Below are 14,113 nucleotides of genomic sequence, written 5' to 3'. Positions count from 1 at the left end.
GAGGCCCGGACACCAGGCTGCGGGATGGGGCTCCGGCGGAGCTCGGGGTTCCGCGATCTGAGCGCCCCGTCCACGCACTGCTGGACGAGCGCACTCGGATTCGCGCTCAGTTCCACGCCGCCCCCGCGGCTGGCCGGGCCGTGCTCTGGCCGGCTCCGCGGCTCCCGGGAAGCTTCGTCGGCTGTGGGCGGGGCAGGCCTGGAGCCCCGCCCCATCGCGGCCCTTGAAACCCAGTCGCCGACAAGCTCCAGTCCCAGAAGGGAGCTGCTGTCTGAGCAGGAAGCTGCATCTTCACTGGCCGGCCCGGAGGAGACCTGCGGTCGCGCTGAGAGCCCGACGGACCTTCCCCAGGGGCGCGCCTGCCGCACACCACCTCGCCCCGCCGGGCCCTTCGCACCAGGTTTCCCAGCCACAGACTTACCTAAGGGGTCCTGAATTCCCAGGGCTTCCAGAGGATGCTCGGGCCACCAGCGGAGACCTCGGGGCAGTGGTGAGGGGACATACGGCCAGCCCCCCACTCAGCGCTTCTCCTCCTGTACCAGGGGCTCCCCCAGGGGGATGAACAGCGTGACTCTCCTGGCCTGGGACATCTGAGAAGATGCTTGCTATGAGGCTGCTCACTTGCTTCCTGCAGCTCCTGGCTGGGCTGGCGCTGCCTGCTGTGCCCTCCCAGGTAAGACCCCCCACCTCCACCCCAGCCTGGCCCCCTGGTCTTCCCGGCCCCTGCACTGAAAGAACACACAGACCCATTCCCGGAAGCGGCACCTCCAAGGATGTCCATACATTTCCCAGGCGTCAGGCTGGACCATGCTGTCTGGGAGGAGACCTCAGGCTGGGCTGTCCCAGACTTCAGCTCTGGGGTCTGTCCTGGTGGGGGCAGGGAAGCCACAGAAAAGGAGGGAGGTTTCCTGTCTGGCCCCTGGAGCCACAGTGGCTTTGCTAAAAGCATCTCTCCACTAATCCCAGGCCAGTCCCTGGCCTTGTGGTCAGGGTCGAGGCCTGTGACTAGGCAGGCGCCCCCAGGACCTCTGACCTGGTCTGGTGGAGGGGAAGCCGGCAGAAGAGGCCGCTGGTGGGAAGGCTGGGTCCTGCCACTGTCAGGGCCCCGGACTGAGCCCAGGGCTGGGGGGCGGGAGGGCGCGCCAAGACAAGCGGTCCTGCTGTGCTGTCTCTCCCGGGTGGGCAGCCGGAGGTTGGAGTGCAGGGCCTGGGGAAGTGATCAGGGCCCTTTTCCCAGGAGCGGGGGGAGTCTGGCCAGGAGCCAGCTTGGGCAGTGCGATCCTGACAAAGCCAATGAGCTGCCTTCCCACTACGCTGTTCCACTGCCCTGGGAGTCCCCGGCCCCAGCCCTGGAGTGGGTGGGCTAGGCAGACCCCTGAGGCAGAAGAGCCCCACCAGCAGCCACCTGCTTGCCTGCTGCAGGGCTGGCCAGAGGTGTAGTGTTACCCATAGCACCAGCTCATGGCGCCACCCGCTCCAGCCCCTCAGCTCCCACCAGCTGATCACCTCTCCCAGCCTCTGGCACCCAGCCAAAGTAGGCTGCATCGGACCCAGCAGGGCTGGTCTGGGGGCTGGGTAGGAGGAAGACCCCGAAAGATTGCAAGATCTTTGGGACACAGAAAACAAAGTGTCTCCAAAAGCCTCCAGACTCCCATCCTTTTCCAAGGAGGAAACTGAGGCCAGAGTGAAGGCTGGGACCCACCCAGGGGCCAGTTAGGTTGTAGCTGGACCTGGGAAGAGACAGCTCCGAGACGGGGCAGGGAGTGCGAGCAATGGGGGGAAGGAGAGTAGAGGGGCCTCTGTGCTCTGGCCAATGCGCTCGGCCCCAGAGCAGCACAGAGGCCCTTGGTGGTCCCCCTCATCTCTGCACTGTTCTGTCCACAGCAATCGGCCTTGCCTGCTAGGGACAACTCGTCAGAGACGGAAGGTAAGCAAGCTGGGTTGGTGTGTACGCTCACCGACTCCATCCCCCCCACACCTCTGCAGAGGATGGGAAGGGATGGGCATGAAGGGTGGGTGCAGGGTGGTATGCAGTTGAGGAAAGTCTGCAAGCTGGCTGATGCCCTGGCTAACAAAGTTGTCAGGGCTTGAGAAATGCCCGCATCATAACCCAGAGGCCTGGACCCTGGTCACCCAGAGAGCAGGGCTGGGGCCGGTATACCCAGGGCTGGTCTAGTTGGTTCAGAGCCCCTTCACAGCATGGTGTCAGGGGGCAGATGAGGTCTTGGAGAGGGGAGTGGGCAATGAGTGCCAGGGGCTTGATTGGTGGTCTGGGAACTTGGTGCGGTGGGCACGCAATCAAGAGAATCAGGAGGGGAGAAGGGACCTTCCCAGCAGCCAGCCCTTGCCATTGATTACAAACAGACAGAACATGAGTCGTGCCCTCCCTGGCCTCTCCACTCCCCACCCCGGGTTGCAGCAAGAGGGAATCTTCAAAGGGCTAGACGGTTGCCAAAGAGACATACGTGTGGAAAGCAGGATGCTCACGCCAGGCCCCCTGCCTTGCTCCTCCCTCTCTGCCTCTCCAAGACGTGCAGTGGGGCCACACACCATTTCTGAGGCCTCCCACGGCGCCGTGGAAGAGGAAGCATGTAGGGACATGCACACGCACATACGTGATAGCCAGTGTGAGCTGGGAACACCCTCTCTCCTGGGTTTCAATCCCTGACTGAATCCCTGAATCATGCCCGAATCCCTGGTGCCTTGAGCACTGAAAAGCAGGAGGTGGCAGCCCTTGACTTGGTCGATAACCCTCCCCCTCCCCTTGCTGGGCCCCCTGGGACTGGCACAATTTTATGCTCTCTGAGATTTGGGGAGGAGCCGATCACCATCTCCACCCCTTGTCCTTTTGGATGCTTTTAGTGTATTTCAGGCATCAGCTACCAAAAAAGTCTGAGCCTCGGTTTCTTCATCTGTAAACGAGAGCAGTAGGCTACACGATATTTAAGGCTTTTCCTATGACTGTAGGATTCTGTGACTCTGTGGAGGGAACACAGGAGTATATATTTTCTGGGGACCAGGAGAAGAGGCTTGGAAGTGTCCGTTCATTGGGGCAGCTAAGCTGTCATCCTGACCATTAGGGGAGCCTGTAACGTGGCCAGGGGAAGCCCCGTGAGCTGTGGACCCCAGTTACCAAAATCTGAAAATGCCACCCCCTCCTACTGACACCGGATGAGAGACGGCGCGGTCTGTGTGTTGCAGCCGTGGGTTACGATTACTCTCGTGGTAACAGTGTTGGCCATTTACTGTAATTCTGTGTTGACCACAGGCCGTGAACTGGGAAGGCATTATATTTTCCAGATTTCATAGATGAAGAACCTGAGGCTCTCAGGGGCCCTTAGAGTTGCCTAAAGCCTCAGGCACTCCTCAGCGTCCATGGCTGAGCAGGCAGGAGCTGGGAGTCCTTTGCAGCAGGCTGGCTGCGTGCCCCACCAGTGACTATGGAGAGGACACCTGCTGGGCTTGGGCTGGTGGCCAGCAGTTCTGCCCAGCCCTGTGGCCTCCCAGCAGCCTCCCCAGGAGCTCGCTCTTAGGATGAAATATTTCCCTCCTTGAGTCTCCTTCGTCCTGGGTGGCAGGCCGCTGGAGCCAGATAGGAGGCTTGCCCACAGAGCTGTCGAGAGCTGAGACCTCACGCGTGTCCCTGGGAGCAGCCCCCACGGACGGCCTAGCCCTGGCCTGGCGCTTGACTGGGCCACAGCCTGCACTCCCCTTACCGCCACTGCTGCCTCGGGGGCAGGCCTGGGGCCGCAGGAAGTGCTCTAGGGAGCAGCTGAGCAGAGCTCTTTCCTGAGGGCCGCAGCGCACATCTGGGAGTGGTCACCGCTTGCTCAGCTGACCCCCTTACTCAGCCAGCGCCTTTTGTTTCTCCAAAACACCCAGACAGTGGTCTCCAGGGATGAATCGCCCTTTTTTCCTGGTGGCTGCCAGGTAAACCAGGCCCAGCTCACCTCCTTGTCAGCCTTTCCCCAGCGCGATCTGGCCATGTGGCGGATGTCGGGGCCCTGGAGCCTGGGCCCCGCTGTTGCAGTCTGTGCGGTGGGGAGTGGGGGTGAGGAAAGGAAATCCCTTCTTTTGCCGCCAAGGCTCAGCTGGCTCTGCTTAACCTGGCTGTGGCCCCAACGGCCCAGCTGGATGGAAGTCTGATTGCAGACTGGTAGGGGGCTGGGGTACCCCTTCTCTGCTGTGTCCCCCTCCCTAATGGCTGGTCCCAGAGGAGGACTCTGAGCCTTCTCTAGCACTTTGTCGGCTGCCTATCCTCTGCTGCTATTTATGTTTTCCGAGGTGGAGATTAAATGTTCAGAGTTACATAGTGCACATTTTAGACTAAACACACATTCGTGGAGTTAGGACAGGGAGGTGCCCTGCCGCCCGAGCAAAGGCCGGCTTCCCTGGGGCTTCGGGGCTGCATGTGGGGAGAGGGGCTTGTTTCTCACGGGGGGTCCAGGGAGAGTGTCCCAGTGACCTGGAGAGGTAGGATCCAGGGGGACGTCTGGCCTTCCTCCCGTCCTGGGCCCAGCCCCGGTGCCCCCTCCGCAGACAAAGCAGGATGGAGCAGCAGACGCCCAGATAAGCGTGGTTTATTGCCTCTGTGGCCTCCTCGGCCAGCTCCGGTGGACACACCGCCTCCTGGGTATTTTCCACCAGCTTGCAGCCTCTCCTCGGGGCCTCTGCTAGGGCTGAAGTTTATTTTTCCTCTGAGATTACCCTGAGACTCACGTCCTCATAGGCTCAGTGGAATGGACTTCGACCCCTTCTGCCTCCTAGAAAGGGCCATGGAAGGAGGTGAGGGGTGGCCGGGTGAACCACTGCGCTGGGGCAGAGACCTTGGGGTTCCCCGGTGACCAGGTCCCACGTCCTCTCCCACCAGCTGAGGACAGCCACCATGTGTAGGGCAGGATGACCCAGGGACCGAGACGTCGCCCTGCCCACGGTCTCGAGGCTGGACTGGGTTGTAGAGACTGGAATCACAGACCGTCCTCCCATCCCAATGGATGGGAGCTGGGAGAGGCCGCAGCAACCACCCATTCCCATCCTGCTCCTTTCTCCCCAGCCGAGGAAGCTGGCGTACCCAGAAAGGTTAAGGAACCTCCCCAAGGTCACACAGCCAGGGTTGGGCCAAGACTAGAAGAAGCCAGGTGTCCTGGTTCTGGCTACTCACTTCCTGTGAGCTTCTGTTTGGGACCAGGCCCCAGGCCTTCCCCTGAAGGAGCAGCATCTTTTGAGAGATTCCAGATAGGCTCCCAAAAGCTCTTGCTCACCACCACCAGGGCATCGTGGGGATCGGGGATGTCCCTGATCATCCTCGGTGAGCTGTCATCGAGTCAACCAGTAATTATGTAGCCTGTGTTTACCAGGTGCTTGGGTCCCTGTCCTCACAGAGCCTCGAGCCTTGACTTGGTTGTAAAGGAGATAAGAACCACCAGTGACTGAGTGAGGCAAGGGGCGGAGCCTAGTGATGCTCAAAGGAGGGACCGCTGTTCATCCTAGAGAAGCTGGAGAAGGCTTTGAAGAGGAGGTGGGGAGGTGGGCTTTCAGAAGCGGGTGGTCGGCTGTATTGGGTTAGAGATGAGAAGCCGGGGAGGAGCGCAGCCCAAAGGTGCTGATGTGGCCCAGTTGGGTTCCAGGGCTGGTCCCAGTAAAATGAGGGGTGGGGGTGGGCACGTGGCTGGCTGCAGTCCCAGCTGCCAGGCAGAGGAGCTGGTCCAGAGCGGGGCAGGAAGTACGGACTAGGGCAAAGGCTAACCCTCCCCATGGGACTCTGCCAGCTAATCTCGCAGATCTTAACTGTGTTCTGCAAATTCCCCAAGACTGAGGAAGCACCGGCCCAGCACGCTCCTCCAAGCCCCGAGGGCACCAAGGCAGGTGTGGGGGCCTGAGCTGAGAACACTGCAGAGAGGTCAGGACCCAGGCATTGCATCCCACTGGAATTTCTGTCCGGCAGATGAGCTAAGGATCCAGCAGTCTTCCCAGAGGGATCGCATCAGCTCAGAGCCCATGGAGTTCAGATAGACTGAGGGCTTCCTGGTGGAGGAGGTGTGGGCTAAACCCAGAAGGCTCTGCAAAGCCGAAGGAGCCAAGACTGGAGCTTTGAGGAGCGGGCCCCCTGTGACCTGACCCTGCCGACTCTGTCCCCCGTAGTGGTGCCCTTCCAGGAAGTGTGGGGCCGCAGCTACTGCCGGTCGATGGAGAAGCTGGTGAACATCGTGTCGCTGTACCCCAACGAAGTGCAGTACATGTTCAACCCGTCCTGCGTCGCCCTGCTGCGCTGCACCGGCTGCTGCGGCGACGAGTCCCTGCACTGTGTGCCCGTGGAGACGGCCAATATCACCATGCAGGTAGGGAGGGCCTCCTCCTCATGTCCCGCCTGCCCCGTGTCCACACCCTGCTCAGGGGGCCACGGGACCTGGCCCCCAAAAGGGGCCTGGAGAGGGTGGGAGGGCAGCCCAAGGTCACAGGACTGCAGTGCCCTCACCACCCAGCACAGTGACCCTCCTCTCTGAGCCCCCTCTCCTCCTCCCTCATCATCCGTCCCCGGCTCTAGCTTAGCCCCACGCCAGGACCCAGGTATCTGGTTGCGGATGGAAAAGATTTGAATCCGCTCAGACTAGTATCAGGAAGTCCCTGGTTATACCGAGTGCACTGGTGCCCTGAGCCTCGCTCACACACGCACACGCCGTACTGTGTGGTGCCCTCGCTGTGTAATGCCGAGCACTGTGCCGGGCAGGCACTTCGTAAACTCTGCCTGAACGTTCAGTCCTTCGAGGCAAGTGCTATTCCCATTGTACAGACGAGGAACTTGAGGTCCAGATATATTATTTCCCTTGCCCAACAGGTAGGAAATCCAAAATTTCAACATCCATATCTCTGAGTCCAGAACAGGGCCCCCTGCCTGCACTGTCACTACGCTGGAGGCCACACACAGGGAGAGACAGGGGACTTCCCTCAGATTCACAGGCCGGTGGGAGGGCTGTGTGCCTCACCCTCAAAGCAGAATAAGGGCGTGCAGTACAAAGGGTGGGGGGAAAGGAGGCATCTGGCCCTCCCCCCAAGGCAGGTGTCGAAAGAATGTTGGAGACCCACGGCCAGGCATCTGACGGTCCTCTCCCCGCAGATCCTGAAGATCAGCTCTAAGAAGCAGTCCTCCTACGTGGAGATGACATTCTCCCAGCACAAGCGCTGCGAGTGCAGGTGGGTCCCCAGGGAGTGGCAGGACGGGCCCCAGGCCTCTGGCAGCCTTGAGGAGTGGGTGGTCGGCTTTATTGGGTTAGCCAGGCGGCTGTCCGTCCTGCTGCAGGCTACACCTCCTCCCTGGCTGAGGGAGAGCAGGGCAATCAGGGACCAGAGGCCGCTGTGTGTTGTGCCCCCCCATCAGGCATTTTTGCTGAGGAGGTGGTCCCAGTAGTTGGAGCACAGCTGCTGAGAAGCCCCCCAGGGCAAAGGAAGCCTGGGTCCCTGTCAGACTTGCAGGGGCTCGGGGTGTACCATCCCCCTCCCTCCCCGAGATGGGAGGCAGCTGCCATGGCCCTGGAAGAGACTCTGAGGCAAGGACATGATAGGCCTGGGCTTAGTCCTGGACCAGGCTGGTGCCTGTGGAAGGGGACAGCCGGGTGGAGGAGCCCGAGGCAGGAGCAGCCATGGTAAGAGGAGAGGGCAGAAGGAGGAGGCACTGGGGTTTCCGTAAGACCCCCACCTGGCAGGGCCTCTGCCCAGCCTGCTCCCAGGGCCCGTGGAACATTGGTTACCGGCAGGAGCAGGCCCAGCAGTGCCATCCGGGCCTGGGAGGGAGAGAAGTGAGTGAGGGGCTGTGCTGGTGCCCTGGGCCCTGGATGGAGCCACCAGACAAGAGCCCCATTCTGGGGCGGGAGGAAGGGGGACCACCACCATTTATTGTGTCCCTACTGTGTGCCTAGCTCTACATGGGCACTTGAATGTGTTTCCTCATTCAATGTTCAAGTGTTGTTATTCTCATTCAAATGAGAATTAATTGAGCACCTACTGTATGCCAGGCACTGGCCTGGATGCTTAGGATAGAATGGTGAGACGAGGTCCCTGTTCTCATGACAACCCTGGCTGGTAGGTACCGCCGTTGGCCCCATGTATGGATGAGGAAACTGAGGCTTGGTGTGGGTGCATGGTTTGCCACAGCTTGTGAGTGAACCCAGCCTGTCCAACCCCTAAGCCCACCCTTTTCCACGCTACCTCTCATGGTCATCCCCCAAAAAGACCCAGCGCTGCCCTGGACTCGGCCCTGCTTCGTGTCCAGGGCTCCGGCGCCTTCTCGGCCCTGCACCCAGGCTTTAGGCCCTCTTTACTGTGCGCTCTCGGGGCTCTGCCCCAGTCCCTTGCTCCTATCGCCCCCGGCCAGGTTTAGCCACACAACAGTAGGGAAACAAACCCTCCCAGACACAGTGCTACGTGGCGACCTTTCACGTTCCACATCACCTTTGCCCTCACAGCCACTGTCGGGGCAGGTGGATGAGGAGACTGAGGTTCCATGAATGTCTCCGACTTGCTCAAGATGGCAGAGACATGACCAGGCAGTCCTAGAGGCCCTGGATCCCAAGGGAGACAGCCAGCCTAGGGCGACATTCCCTGGCCACGCTGCCCCGCACCCCCACCCCGGCTCCCCGAGAAGACTGAGCCCCTGCCCCCTTCCAACAGGCTGACCAGCGGGGAAACCTTTCTTCTCACTTCTGGGCCAACAGCCACAGCTGCGGGACAGAGCCAGGACATGCCTGTGACTCTGGGGCTGTGCTCACCGCCCCTCACTCCACCCCTCACCCATTCCTCCTGCCGTTGCCTGCAGCGCCTCTCGTCCCCAGAGCGGGGGTGGCAGCTGTGTCCTGACAGGCAGCCTTAGCTGGCCTCATTCACTGTCCTTGAGGAAACCCTGAGTGCACCCTGGAACGAAGGGCAGGAACAAGAGAAGAAGTAAACAGAGAAGGCAGGAAAGAACAGGCTCACAAATCCCCAGATTTGATGCCAAGAGGCTGAGAAGTGCAGGAGGTTATGGAAAGGGGCCCCAAGGGGAAATTCGTGTCTCTCTTGGTGGGGTCAGCAGAGTCTGGAGTGGGAGCTGGAGCCCAGAGGCCCCTGGCCATTTTTCCCTCACTAGCTCCATGCCACCCCCTAGTGGCCTCAGCACCAACTGCAGGACCAGGACTCCCAATATCTGAGGGGAGGGATGGGAGTGGAGGAGCCCCTGCTTACCACCCTCCTGATTCTCCCCTGCCCCTCTCTGTTTCCCCAGGCCTGTGTGGGACGTGATAAAGCCAGAAAGGTAAGTGGCTGGGGCTCCAGGCTATTCTCGGGTCTGCCAGCCCCTCTCCTAGCATGGGAAACGCCCGGCCACTCTGTCCTGATGCTTTTGGCTTATTGCAGGAGGAGAAACAAGGGCAGTGGGAAGAGGAAGAAAGAGAAGCAGAGACCCACAGTCTGCCACCTGTGAGTGTGCTGGGGGGCCCAGGAATGACCAGGAGGCTGGGCCAGAGGGGAGCTCCCGCCAGCAGGAGTTAGTGGTCAGGAAGGGCGAAAGCAAGGCCCAGCGCAGTCTTAGGGCAGAAGAGGGCGCGGCATCCCTGGAGACCCTAGGGCCCAGGCAGCCTCAGGGGGCCTTGGTTCTCGTCCTGACTTAGTCCGAGTCTTTGTGTGGCCTTCAGCGAGTCGTGTCGTCTCTCTGAGCCCAGTTTTTCTTCTCTGTGTAAAATGAGGCATCAGGGGCCCACCAAGCGTTTAGTCAGTCCAGAAATATTTACCAAGCACTTACTGCCTGCCAGATGTACAGGTAAACAAACCAGCAAGATGCTTGCTCTGAAGTGCTCACCCTCCAGTGGTGCCAAGTGCAGCAGGCCTGCGAAGGAGGACACGCTGGAGTCCAGGCCTGAGTAGTGTGAGGCCTGGGAGAGAAGGATCAGAGCAGGGCAAACCCAAATCTGGGAGAGTAAACCGTAAAAATAAAATACTTCACATCCGCAGTAACTCAGTCACCCACGGCTCCTTTCAGCTCCAAGACACCAGCAAATCATTTCATGCCATGGGACTGGGGCTGGCCCGCGTCTTGCCCATGGGTCCACCCCTCCCTGAGCAGAGATGTCCACCCCACCCCGGAAGACGGGGATTCTGGGGAAGCCGGTCTCCTTAAGGCATGTGGCCCTCACTCCTACCTCTGGGCCCAAGCAGCAGCGTGGGGAAGGGGCTGGCAGTGTGGTCGGTGTATGGCCCCCGGTCAGGCTGGCCCAGGTGGAGTGCGTCCCATTGCTCTGTCTTCCGGGGCAGCAGTCTTCAAGCCTCTCGTTCAGGGGCCTCCTGAAATGGTTTCAAAGACCCATGTGCTCCCTTGCTCATTTTTTAAAAAAAATTTTAACCCTCACTGAGAATATGTTTATTGATGTTAGAGAGAAAGGAGAAAGAAAGAGATAAAGAGAAAGAAAAAAATTGATGTGAGAGAGAAACATTGATTGGTTGCATCCTGCATGTGCCCCAACTGGGGACCAAACCCGGAACCTCGGTATGAGCCCTGACCGGGAATCGAACTTGTGACCTTTTTGTGTACAGGGCAATGCTCCAACCACCTGAGCCACCCGGCTAGGGTCCTTGCTCATTTTTAAGTTAGCATTGAACTTTTCCATCAGAATTATACATGGTTGCAAAGATATAATTTCTGGCATGTTATAAATAGTAATGTTTTAAATATAAAGCCACTAAATTCTTCAGAGGTATCCTATGGAATAAGACATGCTAAATTAATGCTATCATCCACTTTAAACAACAGACACAAAAAATATAAATATTTGCATTGCTTTTTTCCTTGAATTTATATTTCCATTTGACTTCCCCCACAGGATTTCAGTCTAAGTAATTATTTTTAATCTTCGAGTCTTTTATATATCACCTTGTCATATATATAAGACACACATATCACCTTGTGCATCTTCTATGATAATGTATATAAGTTTGAATTATTTTAAATTTCCAACAAACATAAACACTAATTAAATTTTCTCCTGGAATGAACTGTCACCGTAATTGTTAGTAGTACTAATTGATCAAAACGGCACAAGCGAATTGTACTTTAATCAATGTTAAACATAAAAGTGCAGTCCATCTCATTAGGGATGCATCTCAATGAGGTGGGTGTGGCTACCTCGTTCAAGTAGCGAACCAGTTCCAGGTGTTACCTCTTGCCAGATGGAGACAAGGCTTAGCCCTCGTGCCCTCCCTGTTCACCGTTTCACGTGGCTGAAAGGCGCGAGGAACCAGGCTGACGCCAACCTGTAAACAAGATTAGATGTCAGCCACTTGAACTCTTTGGCCTAAGAGCCATCCAAACCTGCAGAGAACTTTTAAAAGTTTATTTGAGCCAAACTGACACTCTCGCCAGGAAGCAAAACCTCCATGGATTGAGAAAAGGCTCCGGAGAGTGGCTGTTTGCAGCTTATTTTGTACGTAAGAATCACAGGAGGAGATGTGAGGAGACCTAAGGAGGGTGGAATCCGTCGGTGGAAGATTAAGGAGGCAAGAGAAGGCAGCTCGGGGAAATCTCCGGGAATGGATAAAAAGTAAAGCAGAGAGGCACGCGCTTGTTTCACACAGTGGGCGCAGGATGGTCGCGCACACGGCGCACCGAGGTGGCGTGCGGGGGCCGAGATGACAGGGAAGGGCGGCGGTCTCGGGCTGGAGGCTGTGCTCTGGTGGTTCTAGAAAAGAACATCACTCTGACATTTCAAAGGTGTGTTATCTTAGATGCACGAAGACAGTGAATAGGCTCAGTTACGGTAAAGGCTGACCTTTGTCCAAAAAGCTATTGGCCTAGGATATGACTACCTGCCATGACCCGCTTTGAGTTAGGAACTTGGGTGTGCAGACCCTCCTGTGTGGTGACTCTCCATCTCTGAGTTTGCAGCGCGGGCCCGCAAGGCTGGCCTCCCCTGAGCTTATCAGGTTTAGTACGTGGACCCTTTTTCATCCACAGACTCCTTGCAAGTTACCTGCCAAAACCTCAGGGGGATCCGCTAACAAAAGTTCCTTCTCATGACCCACCAGCTAACAGTTCGGTCAAGTTCTTTAATTTTGTTTGAAAGCAAAGGCTTGGAAACCACCTGATCTGTAAAAGGCGTAGTTACCCAGTCACTTACTGTATTTTCTTTCTCAACGCCTGCACCAGTACCTCACGTTCTTCTCTGTTCAGTGTCCCCTGGATACTTTCCCTTGGGGCAAAGTACTGTCCCGGCATCCGAAATGGGCAGGATGCTCCCAGCTGGAAAGGCAGTTGACTGTGAACTCTCAGGGTGGTGGGGAGGCAGACCTCTCAGGCAGGCGGTTCTCAGGCGGAACACCAAAAATGGGTCCCTTTAAAACCGTCAGTACTCGCACACGTCTCCGACAATTTTGACGTGTATCTGGGGGCGCCAGTACCCTCGTTTGAAGACTGCTGTCCCAGAGTGATCAGAAGTGTTAGAGTGTGGAGCCAGCCTGGGTCCATGTCACCGACTAGCTGTGTGGCCTTGAACAGGTTCCTTAACCTCTCTGAGTCTCAGTTTCCTCGTCTGCAAAAGGTGGATAAGGGTAAATGAGAGAGTGCTTAGCGCAGGGCTGGGCACCGGGGTGCACGCTTGGTGAAGGGTAGCTCATGGCTTGTTTTCGGCCTTGGTGCAAGCAGGGATCCCGGCATGCTGCAATCTCCCTGTGCGCCCTGTCCCAGCTTCCCTTCTGGGTTTGCCCCCCTCCCATAGGAGGGGCCCCCGACCCCCACGGTGTGCTGATACCTGCTTTCTGTGCTTGGTCTCTGGCAGGTGCGGCAATACTGCTCCCCTGAGGTAACCGGCCCTTCGGAGGAGAGAGACCCCACACCGGCTCCTGTATTTATTATCATCACACTCTGTTACCTCCCTGCTGGCACCTGCCCTCTATTTATTAGCCAACTGTATCCCTGCTGAATGACTCGCTCCCTCCAAGATGAGGGGCAGGACCCTCAGGAATTCAGTGCCTTAAACAGAACGTGAGAGAAAGAAGGCAGCCGTGGATCGAGTACATGCCAGCTTGGGAAGAAGTGAGACATGCGGCTTTGTCAGGGGCAAGTCAGGGCCCAGGGGCGCCCGGGGTCTCCGAGGGGCTGGAGAGAGGAGAGAAGAGGGGGGACCCACCGCCTGTCCCTGGGCCTCGGGCTCGGCACGGACCAGCAGCCCTTGCTTTGGAAGCTCCTGGCGAAGACAGGGTGGAGGGGCCTGCTCCGGCGGCTGCGGCCACGGCCCGGCTGAGTGGGGGGAGGCTGGCAGGGGTGGAGGCATCCTGTGGCTTCCTCCTCTTCCTGGCCAGGGCTCTGCACCCCGGGGAGCAGACCACACAGCTCTGGAGAACCGTGGGCCCCTGGGGCCTTTGCCACTCCTAGTCCCCTGCGGTCTCTCCTCACATCTGGCCACTGCCTGTTCTTCATGGCCCAGGAAGGCTTCCCACTCTGCCCCTGTCAGGGACGCAGGCAAAGAGTGGGCCCCAGGCTGGACGTGGAGCGAGCTGCCCTGCGTGGCTGCCCGACGACTGCCAAGCCAGATTCTCTTGAATAAAGTTATTCTAGTCTGGAATCAGCGTCTCCGGGGGAGTGTGTCTGCCGGAGCAGTGCGCAACAGCAGAAAATGGAAGCGGGACAGAAAGTGGGGTCACGGGCCCCAAGCCTGCCCCTGCAGCGGCTCCAGCCTCTCCTGCGGTGTCCTGGGGCGCCTTCCTCCCAGCTGCTTTAGGCAAACCCCCCCCAGGTCTACTCTTCCCAGAAGAGGGTTCCCTGTGATGTAGCCTTGGCCCCAAAGTTGAGGGACCCTGGCCCCAGTCTCCTCTGAACATCTTCAAATTCAAGAGCACAGTCCCCTTCCCCTCCCCCCAGGGCCACCCCACACCCAGCCCAGGGCCTGGTCCTCTGGGCTCTGACTGAGTTGGGGCACCCTGCTCCTCAGGTCCTGGCCCCCCAGAGGACTGAACTGCACACCCCCAGCCTGCTCAGTGCAGGGGTGGGCTGATGCTGCCCGGCTTCCTCTTCCTCTTGCTCCCCGCCTTCCCCTGCCTTCCTCCTGAAGGCCTCGGCATGAAACAAGAGAAAATGCTTTAACAGGTTTCTCAGTGC

General features: G+C 58.4%; 1 protein-coding gene across 3 annotated transcripts; it reads left to right on the top strand.

The window, feature by feature from the left end:
- The first annotated feature begins 236 nt into the window (after window positions 1-236).
- Window positions 237-13,580, top strand: PGF (placental growth factor). 3 transcript variants are annotated; one of them, XM_036012251.1, is made up of 8 exons: window positions 237-400; window positions 543-673; window positions 1,885-1,927; window positions 6,142-6,338; window positions 7,115-7,191; window positions 9,254-9,283; window positions 9,385-9,447; window positions 12,795-13,580. In XM_036012251.1, exons 2-8 carry the CDS (start codon window positions 599-601, stop codon window positions 12,820-12,822), a joined length of 513 nt encoding a protein of 170 aa, XP_035868144.1. In that variant the 5' UTR covers window positions 237-400; window positions 543-598; the 3' UTR covers window positions 12,823-13,580. The 3 variants fall into 3 exon arrangements, with proteins under 3 accessions (XP_035868144.1, XP_028362901.1, XP_035868150.1); XM_028507100.2 differs by having other exon boundaries at window positions 237-673; XM_036012257.1 differs by lacking the exon at window positions 9,385-9,447 and having other exon boundaries at window positions 237-673.
- The last annotated feature ends 533 nt before the right edge of the window (window positions 13,581-14,113 follow it).

Source organism: Phyllostomus discolor, chromosome 1 (genome assembly GCF_004126475.2).
Source record: "Phyllostomus discolor isolate MPI-MPIP mPhyDis1 chromosome 1, mPhyDis1.pri.v3, whole genome shotgun sequence".
In the NCBI taxonomy this organism is placed as follows: domain Eukaryota; kingdom Metazoa; phylum Chordata; class Mammalia; order Chiroptera; family Phyllostomidae; genus Phyllostomus; species Phyllostomus discolor.
This window is presented reverse-complemented; position numbering and strand designations above follow the sequence as displayed.

Coding starts and splice junctions, on each gene's coding strand:
- PGF (XM_036012251.1), top strand. CDS start 599: ATGCTTGCTATGAGGCTGCTCACTTGCTTCCTGCAGCTCCTGGCTGGG. Junction 674..1,884: donor TGCCTGCTGTGCCCTCCCAG/GTAAGACCCCCC, acceptor TTCTGTCCACAG/CAATCGGCCTTGCCTGCTAG. Junction 7,192..9,253: donor CACAAGCGCTGCGAGTGCAG/GTGGGTCCCCAG, acceptor CTGTTTCCCCAG/GCCTGTGTGGGACGTGATAA.